Here is a 15,678-nt window from a genome sequence, read left to right as displayed (position 1 = left end):
CCCCAGAGTGAGCGAACACATTTAAAGAAAAAAAAAATTAAAAAAAGGTTTCTCAGTTAACTTGGTCTTTTGAATTGTCTTACAGAAACACACTTTAGGAATCTGAATGATGATTTAAATTTTTTTATATAAAATGCTAATATGGAAGTAAACACGATAAACAGTTTAGGCTAATTACTAAGCCAACCCTAAGTTTATCTCACAAGCAGGGTTCACTGGAGATGTCCTGCAAAACATCAGAAATTAGTTCAACATATAGGAAAACATTTGTGTGTGTTCCTGTTAAACAGCCAACAGTGTCAACTTTAGATTTGCAGACCTTTAATAACCAAACGAAACATGCAGGTCTGGAAAAAGTTTCTCTTCAACAGACTGTTTAAGTGTTCAGAAGGTTGTGATAATTCTATTGACAAAGATGTTTGGTAGTGCTGAATGGGGCTGGTGTGCAGAAAGTCGAATGGGATGAGAATTCTGCTCAAAACAATCAGCAAGTCTATAAAAACGGGCACATAATATCAAACAAGAACAAGTCTAGGAACAAAATCCAGTGGTGTTTGTCAAACAAAGGCATTTAAATTTCCAATTTGTGGTAAAGTTTATAAAAATGTTAGAAATGATCAAAAAAACATTCATGTAACAGAGAATCATCTTCATACCTGCATTTGCTCAAGAGGAATCTCAAAACTGAAGGACTCGTTATAGTAGGGGTTCAAGGTGTTCTTCTTCACCGTCGTCTTCTTTTTCTTCAGTCTTTTTCCGTTCTGCAGCAGGTTAATTTTCACGTAGGGATCTGAAAGGAGAAGAAGGCAAAATAAAACCAAGAACGTCAGATAACTTGGGTGTTTTAACAAATCTGGGTTGCAGTACTATAATGAACCAACAGATGGGGCCGTTGTTGAGGCTAGATAGAATAACGTTTTCATGATGAGCCCTGCATGTGAGTACAGGAGGACCAAACTAATGCCTGGCCTCCCATCCACACTCCTTCACAGTCTGCAGTCTCTCTGCACGTAGGTGTCTTTCTGCCAGAACTGATTGGATGTCAAAACAATAACAACAACCTCTGATGCTTGGTTTTGCATTTAAAAAGGAGCCCACCTGATAGTCCACCCACATCCATTTTCTTCAAGTTCTTCGCCTCCAGAATACAGATGGTGAGTTTGCCAGCGGTGGGGACATAACGTAAGGAGATGCAAATGTCTCCCAGCTTCTCTGGCTGTGAGGAGGAGGAGGAGAAAATGCAGCAGAAAGTTAGGAGTCATGTGCAGAAATAATGATAATAAAGAAACCAAGACTTTAAATCAAGTTTTTATTGAACATACTCTATATACAAAACAAGGCAATAACTTTGTCTGTTTACAACTCGAACTAATTGGCCTTTTCATTGGTTGAAAAATAAAGTGATGCTGATTTAATAATAGAAAGAATCCTTCATTTGAAGGTGGCTGTTGGAAGGCAGTTCCATTGATTAAAGTTAGTTTCTCATATTCCTGTGCAACACAATGAAAACAAGCTCCTCATAAAAAATATACAGTGTTTCTAGTAGTTATTGGTTACTGAATCATCCATTTCAGGCCTGCAAGAGGCTTCTGAAATATTATGTACAGCATTTTTTCAAGCAGTTTACTTTTGAAACCAGTTTGGTTCGCTCAGTTTTTAGGGTTTACACGGAAGTTCTTTTAGTCAATTAGCTATTTCCCTCAAATATCTGCACCAGCGTTTCTTCTGAGAACTTCTAGAGGGATTACCTGATACCCTCAGTGGTACTTGTACCACAGTTTCAGAACCATAATCCTAGCTCATGAAACAAAGTGACAGTGTTATTTTGTCTGTCATAGTAGGGGATTTTCACAGATAATATTTAATCTATGAAACACTGTATTTGTACATGTATTCATTTGCAAATACAAATAATGTGATACCAATAATCTGTTGGGTTTATGAGGATTATTTTAGCAGTGCAGTGGAAGAGGAGTCATTACCTCTTCTTGATCTGCACTGTCAAGGTCTCTCCACTCTTCGATTGGCTTAGCCAGGTCCAGGGTGTTCATGGGTATCTTAATCTCTCCAATGATGTCGTGTTTTGAGAAACGATCAAAGTCAAAGACGGACATCACCAGTGTCTTCCCACCCATCTCTTGGAATGGAATCTGGAGAACAGCAATCAGACTTATTATAAACCATAAAATAAATTAGGTTACAACAGAGCTGCCTCTGCAGTTGTTTGCTTTGTTTTTAATATTAAATACACAAATTGTATTATTGTACTGAAGCTTGAACATGCTCCTCATTTGCAACTCAGTAAGAGGAATGTTGTGAATATCAAATGTTTTTGAAAACTTGTGCCATAAGTTTGATTTTGTTTTCATTTCATGACACATGATGTCTAATATCTGCCAGATCTGAGAAATCATGTTTGGAGTTAGATTAGCAGCCATATTGTGTTTCAGCACATTCGGCTGACAGATTTGTAAGGCTTTTCCTTTTTTCATTTCACCAAAGCTGCATCAGCAGACAAGGTGCACGGAGGTGGCTTTCTCCTTTATGGTGATTCACACTCTCCATTGTCTGACACTCTGAATATATCTGATGCTTTTGTAAGCTTTGGACTGAATTTGAAAGGCTTCATTTGCACAATGATTTAATCAGTAAAGATTGAAGGAAAACCACTGTTCAGTTTCAGATTACCTTAAAGGTGAAGGTCTCGTTGAAGACAGGATTAAGTGTTTTCTTGTGAACCTTTGTGTCAAACTTTTTCTTCTTGTCAGGCAAAACATAAACCCTGACATAAGGGTCGGAAGTGCCTCCGCTGTCCATGGAGAGGAGATCGGCTGCTTGTAGGATTCCCACTGTAAGCTGCAAAGTTATGCACCCAAAAAAAAAATAAAAAAATACAGAACTTTATTGTGAGGATAGTGAATTAACTGACCCCAGGCCAGGGGAAAACACCAAAAATCCAACTATAGCATTTGCTTGCCTTATTTTCCTGGAAGTCATAGTCAATTGAGTACTGCAGCTTTCCAAGCTTTTCTTTCTCCTTCACTTCTTCCTCCTTCTCATCCCCAGTTAGTCCTGGCTCCACATCATCCTCCTCATCATCTTCATCCTGTGGTTTCTGCAGGGACAGGGGTTGGACAGGCAGCACACAAAGGAGAGTCAGGGGATGGTTCTGAGGTGGCGGTGGTGCTGAACACCAAACCTTAGGTTAGTCTCACCACCTACCTTCCACTTACCCCAGTGTTACAAGTGCAATCTGTTCATCGATGACCAAAGGCAACCTGACTTGATTTCACTATTTCTGCGGTGACACCATTTGCTGTTTTCAGTTTTCCATGAGTATCAAAGGTTTGTTTATAGTGTTGGGAAGATTCACTGAACCATTAAGGAAGGTGAAAAAAACTTAAACTCTTCAGAAATTGAAGGGTTGGGTCCGGAGCCTTAATTAGTCTGAATGTCCTTTAAAATCACATAAGCCCTGAATTTCAGACCTGTGATCATAACTGATGAAGCACCAAACAAAAGCCACAGTTCAGAGCAGCAAGGAATGTTGTGACCTCTGTAATGGTGAAATAAGGCAGCAGTTACACAAGTGGATGGCCAAAAAAGAAGAGCATGCTCACTTGGTCAAAAGTCCTCACTCATGAACAGAACAGAAGATGACTTCGGAGATCAAATGTCTTCAAGAACCAAGCGAAGTCCAGTCCCTTTCTTGATTTTTATCTTACTCTTAGGATGAATCACTGCATGAGTTTTCATTGGACTGACATCTACAAGGCATTCACTTTTGAACCCTATTCAAGGAAACCAGCACAATCAATCAACGTTAGCCAACAAAACAATGGCCATAACGTTTTCAACAAATGTTGCAAGGATCTGACGTGGTTGGTAGTTGAGAGTGCTTCACAGCAACATGAGATGGTGCATATGACATCATTTATCTTCTTTTGTGAGCTGTTTTGCCCATGCAGGGATGCTTATTCTATTACTTTTTTGTTCTTCCTATTATTTTTACCTTATTTTACCACCAGCCTGATTGAATGTCATCTGGTGTTCGTAATATAGATAATGGGCAAACGTTCTGGAGAACACATAATGTGATTATGAGAGAAGGCATTCATGCCACATCAGGTAGATCAGCTCTCACTTATAGGAATAAAACCACATTTATGAGTACTTCAAAAGTTAACAAAGTCCAAACCTTAACACTAACTGAGGGTTGAGGACTAAAAGCTGAAGCACTGCTCCTCTAACATTCCCCTTCCAACCCCCTTTTGAGACAGTGTTTGCTTACCTACAGTTGAAAATAAATGTATCTCAAAATTAATATTTTAACCAAAAATTAACTATAAGAAATGCCAAATGTGGTGTACTGAAAGTGAGGTCTCACTCTTCTAAGACTAATAGCTACTGATTTGATAACTAGTCACCATATTGATATATTTTGTCTCACAGAAATCTGGCTGCAGTAGGAGGATCAAATTGACATAATTAAGTCTGTCTATCTATATTAGGGCTGGGCGATATGACCTAAAATCAATATCACGATATATTGAGGATTTCACCCTCATAACAATAAATGGATGATAACTACAAGTACACGCAGAAACAAAAGTTGTCCACTAGATGGGGCTGCCACATGAATTACATTGAGTCACATTTTTACGTGACTCAAAATTTTACAGCATCTTAATGGCCATGAACGTTGCCAACCTACACACATCTATCTATCTATCTATCTATCTATCTATCTATCTATCTATCTATCTATCTATCTATCTATCTATCTATCTATCTATCTATCTCTATGTCCTAAGTTAACTGTTTCTAACTTAATCAGAGCATAAAAAAGACAACAAATAATAAATTAGTGTTTTGTTGTCTTCACATTATGTAAAGTCATTTCTTACAGTTTTAGTCCTGTAGGAGCAGTTTTGACAAACTAAATGTAAAAGTGACTTGCTGTGAACTTATTTTACTTAAATGAGGTCATAGTAAAGTCCGCCCTCCTGAGGTTGTGTACTAGAAAATGTCTTTGAATGACTGGAGGGTCCAGCTACTCGCTGACGAGCTGAAAAAGGAACAGGACGCACATAAAGATAAAACACACAACCACAACTCTGTACAAACACACATTGTAATAAATCTCTCTCTCTCTCTCTCTCTCTCTCTCTCTCTCTCTCTCTCTCTCTCTCTCTCTCTCTCTCTCTCTCTCTCTCTCTCTCTCTCTCTCTCTCTCTCTCTCTCTCTCTCTCACACACACACACACACACACACACACACACACACACACACACACACACACACACACACACACACACACAGCTTATCATCCAGAACCATTTTTTCTGGCTTTGATTTCTTCTTTGAAGTTATTTTTTTCAGCTTTGCTGTGCTAAATGCTGTTCATTCAAGCATGCCAAGCACAATGCAGGATACACCTTTATTTCTGATGGCAGATGTAATGGATTACCATACGATACTTGAAGAAGGGTAAAAGTTATGTTTAGATGTTTATCAAGACCCCTGATGTGTGACAAATTTTTGTTTGGCCCAAAAATGTCTCTACCTGCATTAGAGTGAAATGTCCATAGAGGGACCATGCTAGACTGAAAAGTTCTAGTTGTTTTAAAACTTCCCGCAGAGGCTCAAAGATAAAGATATGGTCTGTCTGAATGAATGCATTTATGTCAATGTCACCTCGGTCTTCAGTTTTTGCAAATCCAGTGCGTGTCAGAACAGATGGCTGATTGTGGCTTTAGTTCTGATCTGACTTAAATCAGGCTTCTGACACTCTTGGCTTTTTGGAGGCAAACATTCAGGCTCACAATATCTCTACAGAGAGACCTAAGTGCTTTAGGGAGGAATAAGGGCATCAATGGCTATCACCGTCAGCGTATGGGTCATCCAGGAAAGTTACTCTCAAGTCAAGTTGTGGCCATTCAATGGTACCTACTGCAAGGGCATATGCTGGTCTTTGTCAAGAGATACAAACCACGTAATGCGTACAAGGAGCACGTTTGCACCACCAGGATTTTACAAGAGGAAAAGTTTGAGAACAACATTTTTTTGCTGTGCTCCACACTTATTGTATTCAATAATGGGAATACAAGTCTCAGTTACTGTTTGACAAATATCCAGCTTACCCCTTGCACATGCATGTTAGTGATTTCTAGTGAGTTGCTGGGTGCACTCGACATTCAAAGGCTCAACTATAGGATGACTTTCATGTTCATTTCAAACCATCAGCTTTGAAACAGTTATATTTTCATCTGTTGTTTTCTGAAAACAATGTTGCAATCTCTGTATAATCAAGACATAGCAACTGGTGCAGCATATCACTTTAGTGGGTTTTGCGAAGCAGCTTAATTGCTCCAATGGAGTCCTCAAGCACCTGCAGCACCTAAGCTTGCAAAATAATAATTCAATAAATAAAATGAAAAAATAAAACTACGGAAGCCATAGCACTCATTGTCATCATCATCATCATTGCAATCCACCCCCTTTAAGCCCAGCCACCCAACACCCCCACCCACCCACCCACCCACCCCCACTGGTCTGCGCTTACACTGAGCGGCCAGAGAGGGGTGCCGCGTGCTCTCAGACCTACCGTAGACAAAGAAGTCCACCACAGTCAAGATACACGGAGCACACATAAGACACAAAGCAGGAAGGAGGAGAGCAGAGACAAAGGAAGAGATTGAACTCACAGCAGACACCAAATGCAGTCAGCTGCACTGCAGGGAGTGAGGAAAATGACAGAGGGAGGAAACTCCTTCTCATTTGCACAAATTTGTCTCGTGCAGCTCAGCCATTAGGTTTTAAAACAACTTTAAAATGTAATTTCATAACTTTATAAGCCCAAGGCAGCATCTGGGCAGAGACACATTTTTTTCAGTAACTCTTTTATGAATGATGTCATAAAAGAGATATAAATAAATAAAAATACTGTCATTTTTTTCTCAAACCCTAAAGCACAAGTGACAGAAAGAGCAACAATAACACTCATGATAAATACATCAAACAACAAAAACAGGAAATAAAAGAACACTACATAAATAAAACAAACGATGAATAAAAATGTGAAAAACACCTGTGGAAAATACTCATGACTGAGTTGGAGAGACATCAAAAAGTTATTTATTAGATCCAAAACAATAGTCTGACATTTTCAGATGTTTTCATGCTACCGAGCTAAATCGCTATTTAAAAAGTTGAATAAAATATTTCATCTTTATCCTTCATGTGAAATCTCAAAGACACTACCAACAGGCTGAGGAACAGTCTAGCAACAAAGGATTCTTCCTAGCTGTGTCAATTTTTTCAGCTTGATTACAAACTCCTGCAGAGGAACGTACCTCTCCTCCTTTCAGGTTTTTCATCCCCATGTCACCCTTCCCCTTCTTGCCCTTCTTGTTCTTCTTCTTCTTGCAACAGCATTTCTTGATGATGCAGAAACAGCATGTTAGAATCAGTAAAGCAGCGACCACGGCAATGGCGATGATAGCCCAGGACGGCACTGAGGAGACAACAAGGTCCAGCACACGTCACAATCAGAAGTAAGCCACTATGCTGGTGTTTGATCACGTATTCATTTAGCTTGCTTGGTGTCCTGTCGTGTACCACATATATTTAGTGAGAGGTGGTAGGTTAGCAATTAGATTGGATGAAAATTAGATTTCTCTGCCATCAGGAAGAGCAGCCAGTGATCAATACCAAATAAAGACATTACAGGGCTGATGATGCCTGCAGCAAAAGAGAAAATCTAATTCCAAAATAATGGTTTGGAGTCAAATCAATAAGAGATGGCTGATCAAAACAGTTTGGGGGGTTTTGCCTGGCACTCACGTGGGATCTTGTCAATTTCATTCAGGAACTTGTTCTTGATCTCGTCAAAGGCATCGTTCTTGTTGACCGGCTCAGTGGAGTTCTCTGCAGAGACTAATGCGACAGGAGCCGGAGTGACGCTCAAGTCGCTGGTCGTCGTCGGCTTAGCAGCAACCATGGGCGTCGTCTGATGCTTGAACAGGTTAAACTTCATCACTTAGGCAGTAAGCTCAGACTCTAGAAGAAAAAGCAGAAAAGAAAGTAATGAAAGAAAGGCCTGAACATTCAAGCACAGATGTGTGTTCCATCCAAACCACTGCAACACTTTCAAAAACAAATTCATTAACTGGCATGTAGTTTTGCTCTTGCTCAGACGGGAAAGAGAGAAAGCTGTGGTACGATTTATGGTTTGTACCTGACTCCTCCTGTGGGTGTGAAGCTTGGAAAAGGCAGGCCATGTAAGTCTTCAAACTAATGAAACTAAACTGACAGCATACAAACCATGACAGATGGAAACATATGATTTTTTTAATGAGCTCACAAAACAAATTCCCCCAAACTCCCACTCTCCTGCACACCAGGTTCTGGTTATACCTGCTAGTGCCAGTCAGTCAAACCCCCATCTAACAAAGATTGGTTGAACTCCCTCTTCAGCTTGACGGCCTCTTCACCTCAGGTGTCTATACCGCTGAGTTGAGGGGTTGCCACAGCAACAAGCATCTACAGACTTACAAAGGCAGTCCTGTTCAGCTGCCTCTGTGTTAAGGGCATATAAACAAGCCCACTTGGACACAATTTCTCTTTCCTCAGTCAGACTGAGAGAGGAGCTCTTCGTGAAGCACTGCCTAAGAAAACGCCGAGCTACTTCCAAAAACTTCCCTGATACCTGATTCAACTCAACACCTGAGGGTGATGTGTTAAAACCGCCTGTATTCATCCAAAAATACAGAAACACTGCTACAATTTTAAATCAACAGCTAAGAATGCCCAGTTGCCAAGTGCACTCAAAGACATAGTTATCTTGTTTGAAGTGAAGAAAGCAGCCAGAGGTTGCATGGTGTGTCCAGCTTTCTTTGATCTGATCAAGAGCGACTGTTCCTCCTCATTAAACAAAACTATCCCAGCACGTTTGACTGAGTCACGTTTTCACATCTGATCCTTTAAGGATGATGCAGTTGTTTACTTTTGTTGCTTTTTCTAAACAAGTTAACTATATTCACTGTTGTTTCAACTTTCAGTATATTTAGTATATTTCAGTTCTTAAAGCACAATTTCATCTTGATTATCTCCTTTTACATGCACGCCTCTTTAACATGTTTAGGGACGTAACGTATTTAACTTTAAAATCTGAAACAAAATCGACAACAAAGCAACTCAATCAAGTAATTGACAGATTCAATTTGGTTCAGTTGTTTAAATGTTCAACAAGAATAGCAAATAAAACCATTATACTAATTGTTCAGGAACATGCCAGATAAATTGTGAAATGGTAATGAAATGATATGATAATTGGCCGATCAAACCATAAAATGCTTTGCATTTCAAGAAAACTGACTTTAAGCTTTTCCTTGACTCTGTAGGAAAGGTTCCTCAATAACAACACTGATGGTTTTAAAGTAACATCTGAACTGAATCAGTGTGATGCTCAAATAGGATTCAGCTGTCGATGTTTCATAAAATTATTATAATCTAAGGTTGCAGAGTTTTCAGCAACAATTAAGTAAAGGAACGAGAAACATGCATCATCTTGGCTTGGCAGTGATGTAAAAAATGTTGAAGAAGTGAGATGATGCCATAAATGCTGCTTTAAAGTCTAATTTGCATCATTGCTAGAATACGTTTAAAGCAGTAATAGCCCTTAGGGAAGCAAATGCAGAATGTGTTATTACAACTATCTGAAATTCTAATAAGTCAATTCGTATGAGAGACCAAATTAAAAAGACAGACATGTCAATACTGTTGCTATAACAATCAAGTTCAACATTGGTGAAAAAGATCTAGCTGATGTTATACAGCCTTCAGTACGTGACTTCAGTGGCAGAGAACACTCGTACAAAAGGTTGCTCAGCAAATAACGGTTCATCTCAAAAGTGGTTCCTTTCAATGGATCAAATGCAGTTTTGTTTTCAGGTCTAATCTTTCTTTTTTTTTCTTTTTTTTTTTTTACCGTGTCCTGTCTGGCTGTGAAGCAAGCAGAATTGATGTCTGAATGCTGGTGACAAGCCTTACAGATTTATTCTCAGGTGGAGCATCAAAGCGTCTGCTTTTAATGTCATGCCTGATACTTAAAACTTTATTGTTATTGTTGTTGAATGCTTTGTAATTCCGACCAGACACGGAGACAGAGGTGAAAGAGAAAGGAAGAGAAAAGATGGAGGGGGGGGGTCCACAAAAATAAACAATGAACAAGAGTCTGCTTCTAAACCTGCAGAAAAAAAAACAAAAAAAAAACAAAAGGACACAAAAAAGGGACACAACAACAATACAATAAGATCTAGCTATCACTGCGTCAACTTGATGAAAAAAAAACAAAAAAAAAACCAATATATATATAATCAACATTGCTTAACTGAAGAATCACGATAATAAATAACAGTGCAATAAGTGCCAACCACAGCCTTAAGACATGTGTTGAACGTGCCCAAGCCCATACTTTTGAGAGCACCATGTGAGCACCTGTGTGTGTACACGCGCTTGTTTATGTAAGGTTTCTCTATAAGAGCGTCCAACAGAGAGTGTGAGGGACCACAGATCCGCCCCGCAAAGATGCGCAGGAGACAGGGGGAGCTCCAAGTCCCAGAGATCCAGGCGTTGCCCCAGAATGCAGGAACCCCAAGGAGACTGCAACCAGAAAGGCCCCCGCCCCCCTCGAGAGGCACAGAGGATCTAATCTCAGGTCTAATCTTTCTACAGAAAATACTGCATGATGTTTCACAAAAAATGGTGTCAACCTCAGTAGATTGTTGGGGCTGTGTTTATTGATTTACTAAAATAATTTGAAACAATTAGTGATGGTATAATCTAGAAAAACTTCTACCCATTTTCCTGTAGGGGTTGTTGTTGTAAAGTATTACCCTCTGAATTTCTTTAAATAGTCTGTGGTAAATCTGAACCTTTGTATCTGTTAACTGGTGTCCCACAGGGCTCTGTACTGGGCCCAATTTTATACAGCTTGTAAAAAAAATACCTTACATTTTAATCAACATCTTTACAGTGGAGTGAAGTGTACCTACAACATTTATAAGGTTCTTCTAAAAAAAAACATGACATCTTCATTTCAGGATGTTTGGTTGTACAATTTCTCTTATATTGCAAATGTTTATGTTAATGTTATATCGGTTGTAAACAGAGCTTCAATGCCCAGAGGAGTGAAACAACAGTTGGTTTAAACTGTTTAATTCACTCAGAGCATCATATCATTGAATTCCTTTCCCTTAATCAAAACGTCCTCATCATGGCTTTAGGTAACATTTGGCCTGTTTAAATGTTCCTTTCAGGAAAATAAATGACAAACCTATGTGGATGTTGTGTACATTTGTTTACAGAAATGATTCATTAATGAGCTTAGCTGATTGTCCTTTAGGACTAAATAATGGCTGCTACTTGATCTGAAAACACCTCATCATTATTATTCATTTTCTTTTCATTGTGAGATTTTCTATACAGTACATTTATTGTTAGATTATTGTGCCTGATTGGGTGTGATTGGTGAGGACTACTTAGAAAACTGGCAAAGTTGTTAGTGTAAACCTGATCTGATTAGGAGGGATGGAATTCACCCTGTTATCGATCAGCTCTCATTTCTAGGAATGTGTTCAAATTTATAATGTGTTTAAAACTAATACAATCCAGGTTCCACACTGAAAAGCTGAGTAGTATTTGCATGTTGATGGAATATTTTCATCATTTTTTTGGACAAATACATTTTTGCAGATGGTCTTTAACCAAACATAAAATGTCAGTGATCAGTCAGCTTTTCTTTCAAGCTCCTTAGACTACAATGACCTGGATGACTGAGAACCTTCACAGACATGATTAGAATGTAAATACCACCAAGCAAACATAACAGAAGAACAAAAACAAGAAGACCAACATATGCTTACAAAAACTGCAGATACCCAATATTGGCAATGAACAAAGGAAAACAACAAAAAAAAACAGAAAGAAAAGAAAAACCAAAACAAAACAAAGAACCAAAACCAGTAATAACCCTTCCATGCATCAAAGGCATAACAGAAAATAAATAGCAACAATTAAAAAACAAAACAAACACACAAACAAAACCATCTGTTAGAAAAAGACTAGTACACCCAAAAGACAAGATATCAGCAGTACATAAGTGTTGAGTCATTTATGAAATCCCATGCAAACTCTGCAATAAAACATACATAGGAGAAACCGGACACACAAACAGTAGAGCATAGAAAAGAACAAGTCGAAGGCACACAAGAGCAGTGAAACAAAATGCACAACGTATAATAAAGAACTCACAGAAAAGGGAAAATCATGTTATGGATTGGGAAGGATCACGGATCATAAACACAGAACAACAAAAATGCGAAAGATGATTAAGGAAGCCAAAAGAGACGAGGGCACTAAACCATGAACTGAGATGATGGGGTCCACACATTGGATCATGCATGAGTGTGTGTCATCGGCAAGGACAGCGCGGGCAGCAGAGGGCAACACCGTCCTCTGCTGCCTTATGATAAACAGAGAAGGAAGTGATGCAGCCAACAGCTGCAAAACTCTGAGTGATGCTACGGTGTTGGTCTAAACTTTAGCAAAAACAAGGTAAAAATGACACTTTTGTTGTGTTAAAAAAAGAATGTCAATGCAGCCTGTCCAACCAAGTAGCTGAGGGGGTAGAGCGGGCGGTCCAGGTTTGATCCTGGCTCCCGGCAGAGAATGCTGCTGTTGTGTCCTTGGGCAAGACACCTAACCCGCCGTGCCTGGTGGTGGTGGTCGGAGGAACCGGTGGTGCAGTGTTCAGCAGGCCTCGTCTCTGTCCCAGGGCAGCTGTAGCTACAATGTAGATCATCATCACCAGCGTGTGAACGTGAGTGTGAATGGGTGAATGATCGTGTTGTGAAGCGCCTTGGGGGTTATAGAACCCTAAGAAGGTGCTACACAAATATACTGTAGGTCATTTACCCTTTTAAATTAAATGAGAATTATGCTGTATTAGCTAGTGGTTGCATGCAATTTAGACATCAATGGAAAGTCAAAATCATTCTTGTCATAACAAGCAAGCGTGAGCAAGAAGGTATGGTGGCAGGGCAGCATGATGCTCCTTCTGTAATTAAACTGACCTCTCGATACAACCTTCTTCTTCTGCTGTTAGCTTTGCTTTGAGTTTCTACATGGTTAGGTGTGTGTGATAAATGTATGCATGATTTCTCTGTCCTGTCATTTGGTTTTAATAAATGATAACTTCCTGTCAGGCCTGGTGGATGTGGATGGTGGTTTAGGTATATGGAGTCAAAAAGGAGTGAAAAGAACCAGCAAAGTTCTCCAAAACGGTTGTATTAGTTTTTGAAATTGCATCAAAATAAAATGTATGATGATGAAAGCTACATGTTTTTGTGACACTCCTATTAAATGAACTTAAATAATCTGCATGTGTCCAGTAGTTGTCATTTTCATGACTATCAGCACTCCGGGTATGTTTTGGACCAGATATTGGGGCTAAATATCTGGAAAAATGAGTGAGTTAGCCACTTTTGTTTTGACCCATGTTTAAAAGTGCAGCCATCTTTAATCAGTTGATTTCAAAAGTTAATGTTTCCTGTTCTGTTTTTGTTGCTTCGGCGCTCAAGCCAGCGGTATCTGACCTGTAGAAATGTTTCAATAGAAACAAAAATCCACTATCTTCTGGCGATGTTTCCACCAGATAACAACAAATGTTCAATCAGAGCTCCTTTTGGTTTCAGAAATCAGGATGTGTAGTGCTGCTGAAAGCTGTCGGATTGATGAGTGATCGAGCAAGACCTAAAAACAGAAAGCTGAGACAGATGACAAGTTTAACACAGCAAAACCTAAGCTTCTGTTTTTCATTTCCATCATGGTGGTACGAGGGGGAAATGGGAATCTCCCCTTTCTCAAGTGCCAATCCTCCAAGTTGCTGCAAGAGATTCAGTTTCTATTTATTGCTGCATATAAATTATTCAAATAGAGGCAGACAGCAGGCAGGCTTATATTATTCAGGGAACAAAACCAGTCCATACGTCTTAAAACTATGTGCTGCCAAAAAACACTGCAATGGCAAATTTGGTAAACAAATCAGCCTAATTTTTACTTTTCATGCCTCTTAACAATGTTCTAATTTAGTATGGCTATAAATATATAGGAGCATCCATGCAGTATGGACTGGAAGCCCCAAGGCCAAAGTGGGTAACACCCCCTAAGGTGGTAGAGAACAAGAGAGCCAAGCTCCTGTGGGACTTCCAAATCCAGACAATCAGTGATGACGAACCAACCGGACGTTGTGGTGGTGGACAAACGACCGAGGACAGCTGCTGTGGTTGATGTGGCAATACCAAGTGATGGCAACATCAGGAAAAAGGAGCACGAGAAACTAGAGAAGTACCAGGGCCTCACAGAAGAACTTGAGACAGCCTGAAGAGTAAATACGTCGGTGGTGCCCGTGGTCATCGGGGCACTCGGGGCAGTAACCCCTAAATTGGAGGAGTGGCTGAAGCAAATCCTGGGAAAAACATCAGATTTCACTCCAGAAAAGTGCAACAACAGCTCAGTCGTGAGGAGGAATCTTTCAGACTGTCTCTTCATGCATTTGGACAGCACTAGCGTCAACAATGTGACATATTTATCACTACAAACATCAGTCAGCAGGGCAGACCGCCATACACCATAGAAGAAGATGCAAATACATCCTTTTCTAAATAAAGGAATTAAGTACCTTTATTTGCTCATGTCTCAAAGAAAAGCTCAAGTCTAAATCGTTCAAAGTTTATTCCAAAGCTGTTTAACCAGCACCATCCCTGAGCCGACACCATCTTTATAGTTTTTTCCCGGTGAAGTTTTTCTCTGTTGCTAGACCAACCTGCAGAGCTAAATGTTTCCTATTACTACGAGTTGACTGTATTTCTATGATCACATCCACCCCATAGAACTGTGCTCAGGTGTTATTGGATCACATCCCTCCTCCTACACACCCACTTTCTGCCATAAATGGTCCATTCCAAACACTTTATGAAAATAAATAAGCCCGATCAGTGTTTCATGGGTAACCATGAGAACTGAGACTGAAGTAAACACTCAAAAATGTTTTATTACCTTCCTGCTGCGCTGCGTTGTTACAGCAGTTATCTTAGTGGTGAAGCGACAGAGATCGAGGAGAGACACTTAAAAAAAAAAAAAAAACTCACACATAAAAACAAAGAAGCTGAGATAATCTAAGGGGGAAAATAATCCAAAGGGGCTTTGGGCAGGAAATGCTAAATATCAGCCCGCCTGTCAGCTAATTCCTGCTGGACAAACGGGTTTCAGGAAACCTGACAGGTGCACCTTTGACCCAGTTCACAGCAGTTTGGTCTCCTCGCCTCAGCTAAGCCGTTAGTTTAAAAGTTTAATTAACACTCGGCACGCTGTCACCTGCCAGACAATTAATACTCAAGAACATAATCTAAACACACTTGAAGAACGTAGTGTGAGATCTTTAAACAACAATTTTTTCAAGTTCTATTTTTTGTTTCAGTGAAGCTATTATAAATGAAAAACCTGAACACTTTTCTAAGGTGAGGAAATCAGCAGCATAATTTCTGCAATAAGGTAGAGAGATTAACCTCTGAACCTTATCTGTTTGGTTTGTGAGATAGCAAGTCACTGAGGTGC

At 39.6% G+C, this 15,678-nt stretch overlaps 1 protein-coding gene across 4 annotated transcripts in view; it reads right to left on the bottom strand.

The window, feature by feature from the left end:
• The window catches only part of LOC107391261 (synaptotagmin-2), an 85,830-nt gene that overhangs the window by 8,451 nt on the left and 61,701 nt on the right, over positions 1-15,678 (bottom strand). For 3 of the 4 annotated variants that reach the window (XM_015968465.3, XM_015968463.3, XM_015968466.3), the window contains 7 exons: positions 7,846-8,061; positions 7,356-7,516; positions 2,978-3,115; positions 2,689-2,856; positions 1,983-2,150; positions 1,099-1,216; positions 657-790 (listed from right to left, as the gene is read on the bottom strand). In XM_015968465.3, the coding sequence (XP_015823951.1) occupies positions 657-790; positions 1,099-1,216; positions 1,983-2,150; positions 2,689-2,856; positions 2,978-3,115; positions 7,356-7,516; positions 7,846-8,038 (1,080 nt within the window). In that variant the 5' untranslated portion in view covers positions 8,039-8,061. The remainder of the gene's footprint in view (positions 1-656; positions 791-1,098; positions 1,217-1,982; positions 2,151-2,688; positions 2,857-2,977; positions 3,116-7,355; positions 7,517-7,845; positions 8,062-15,678) is intronic. The other variant, XM_015968467.3, reaches the window with a different exon arrangement.

The sequence above is a fragment of the Nothobranchius furzeri genome, chromosome 15 (genome assembly GCF_043380555.1).
Source record: "Nothobranchius furzeri strain GRZ-AD chromosome 15, NfurGRZ-RIMD1, whole genome shotgun sequence".
NCBI lineage: Eukaryota > Metazoa > Chordata > Actinopteri > Cyprinodontiformes > Nothobranchiidae > Nothobranchius > Nothobranchius furzeri.
The sequence above is the reverse complement of the archived record's forward strand: the minus strand, read 5'-3'. Positions and strand labels throughout refer to the sequence as shown.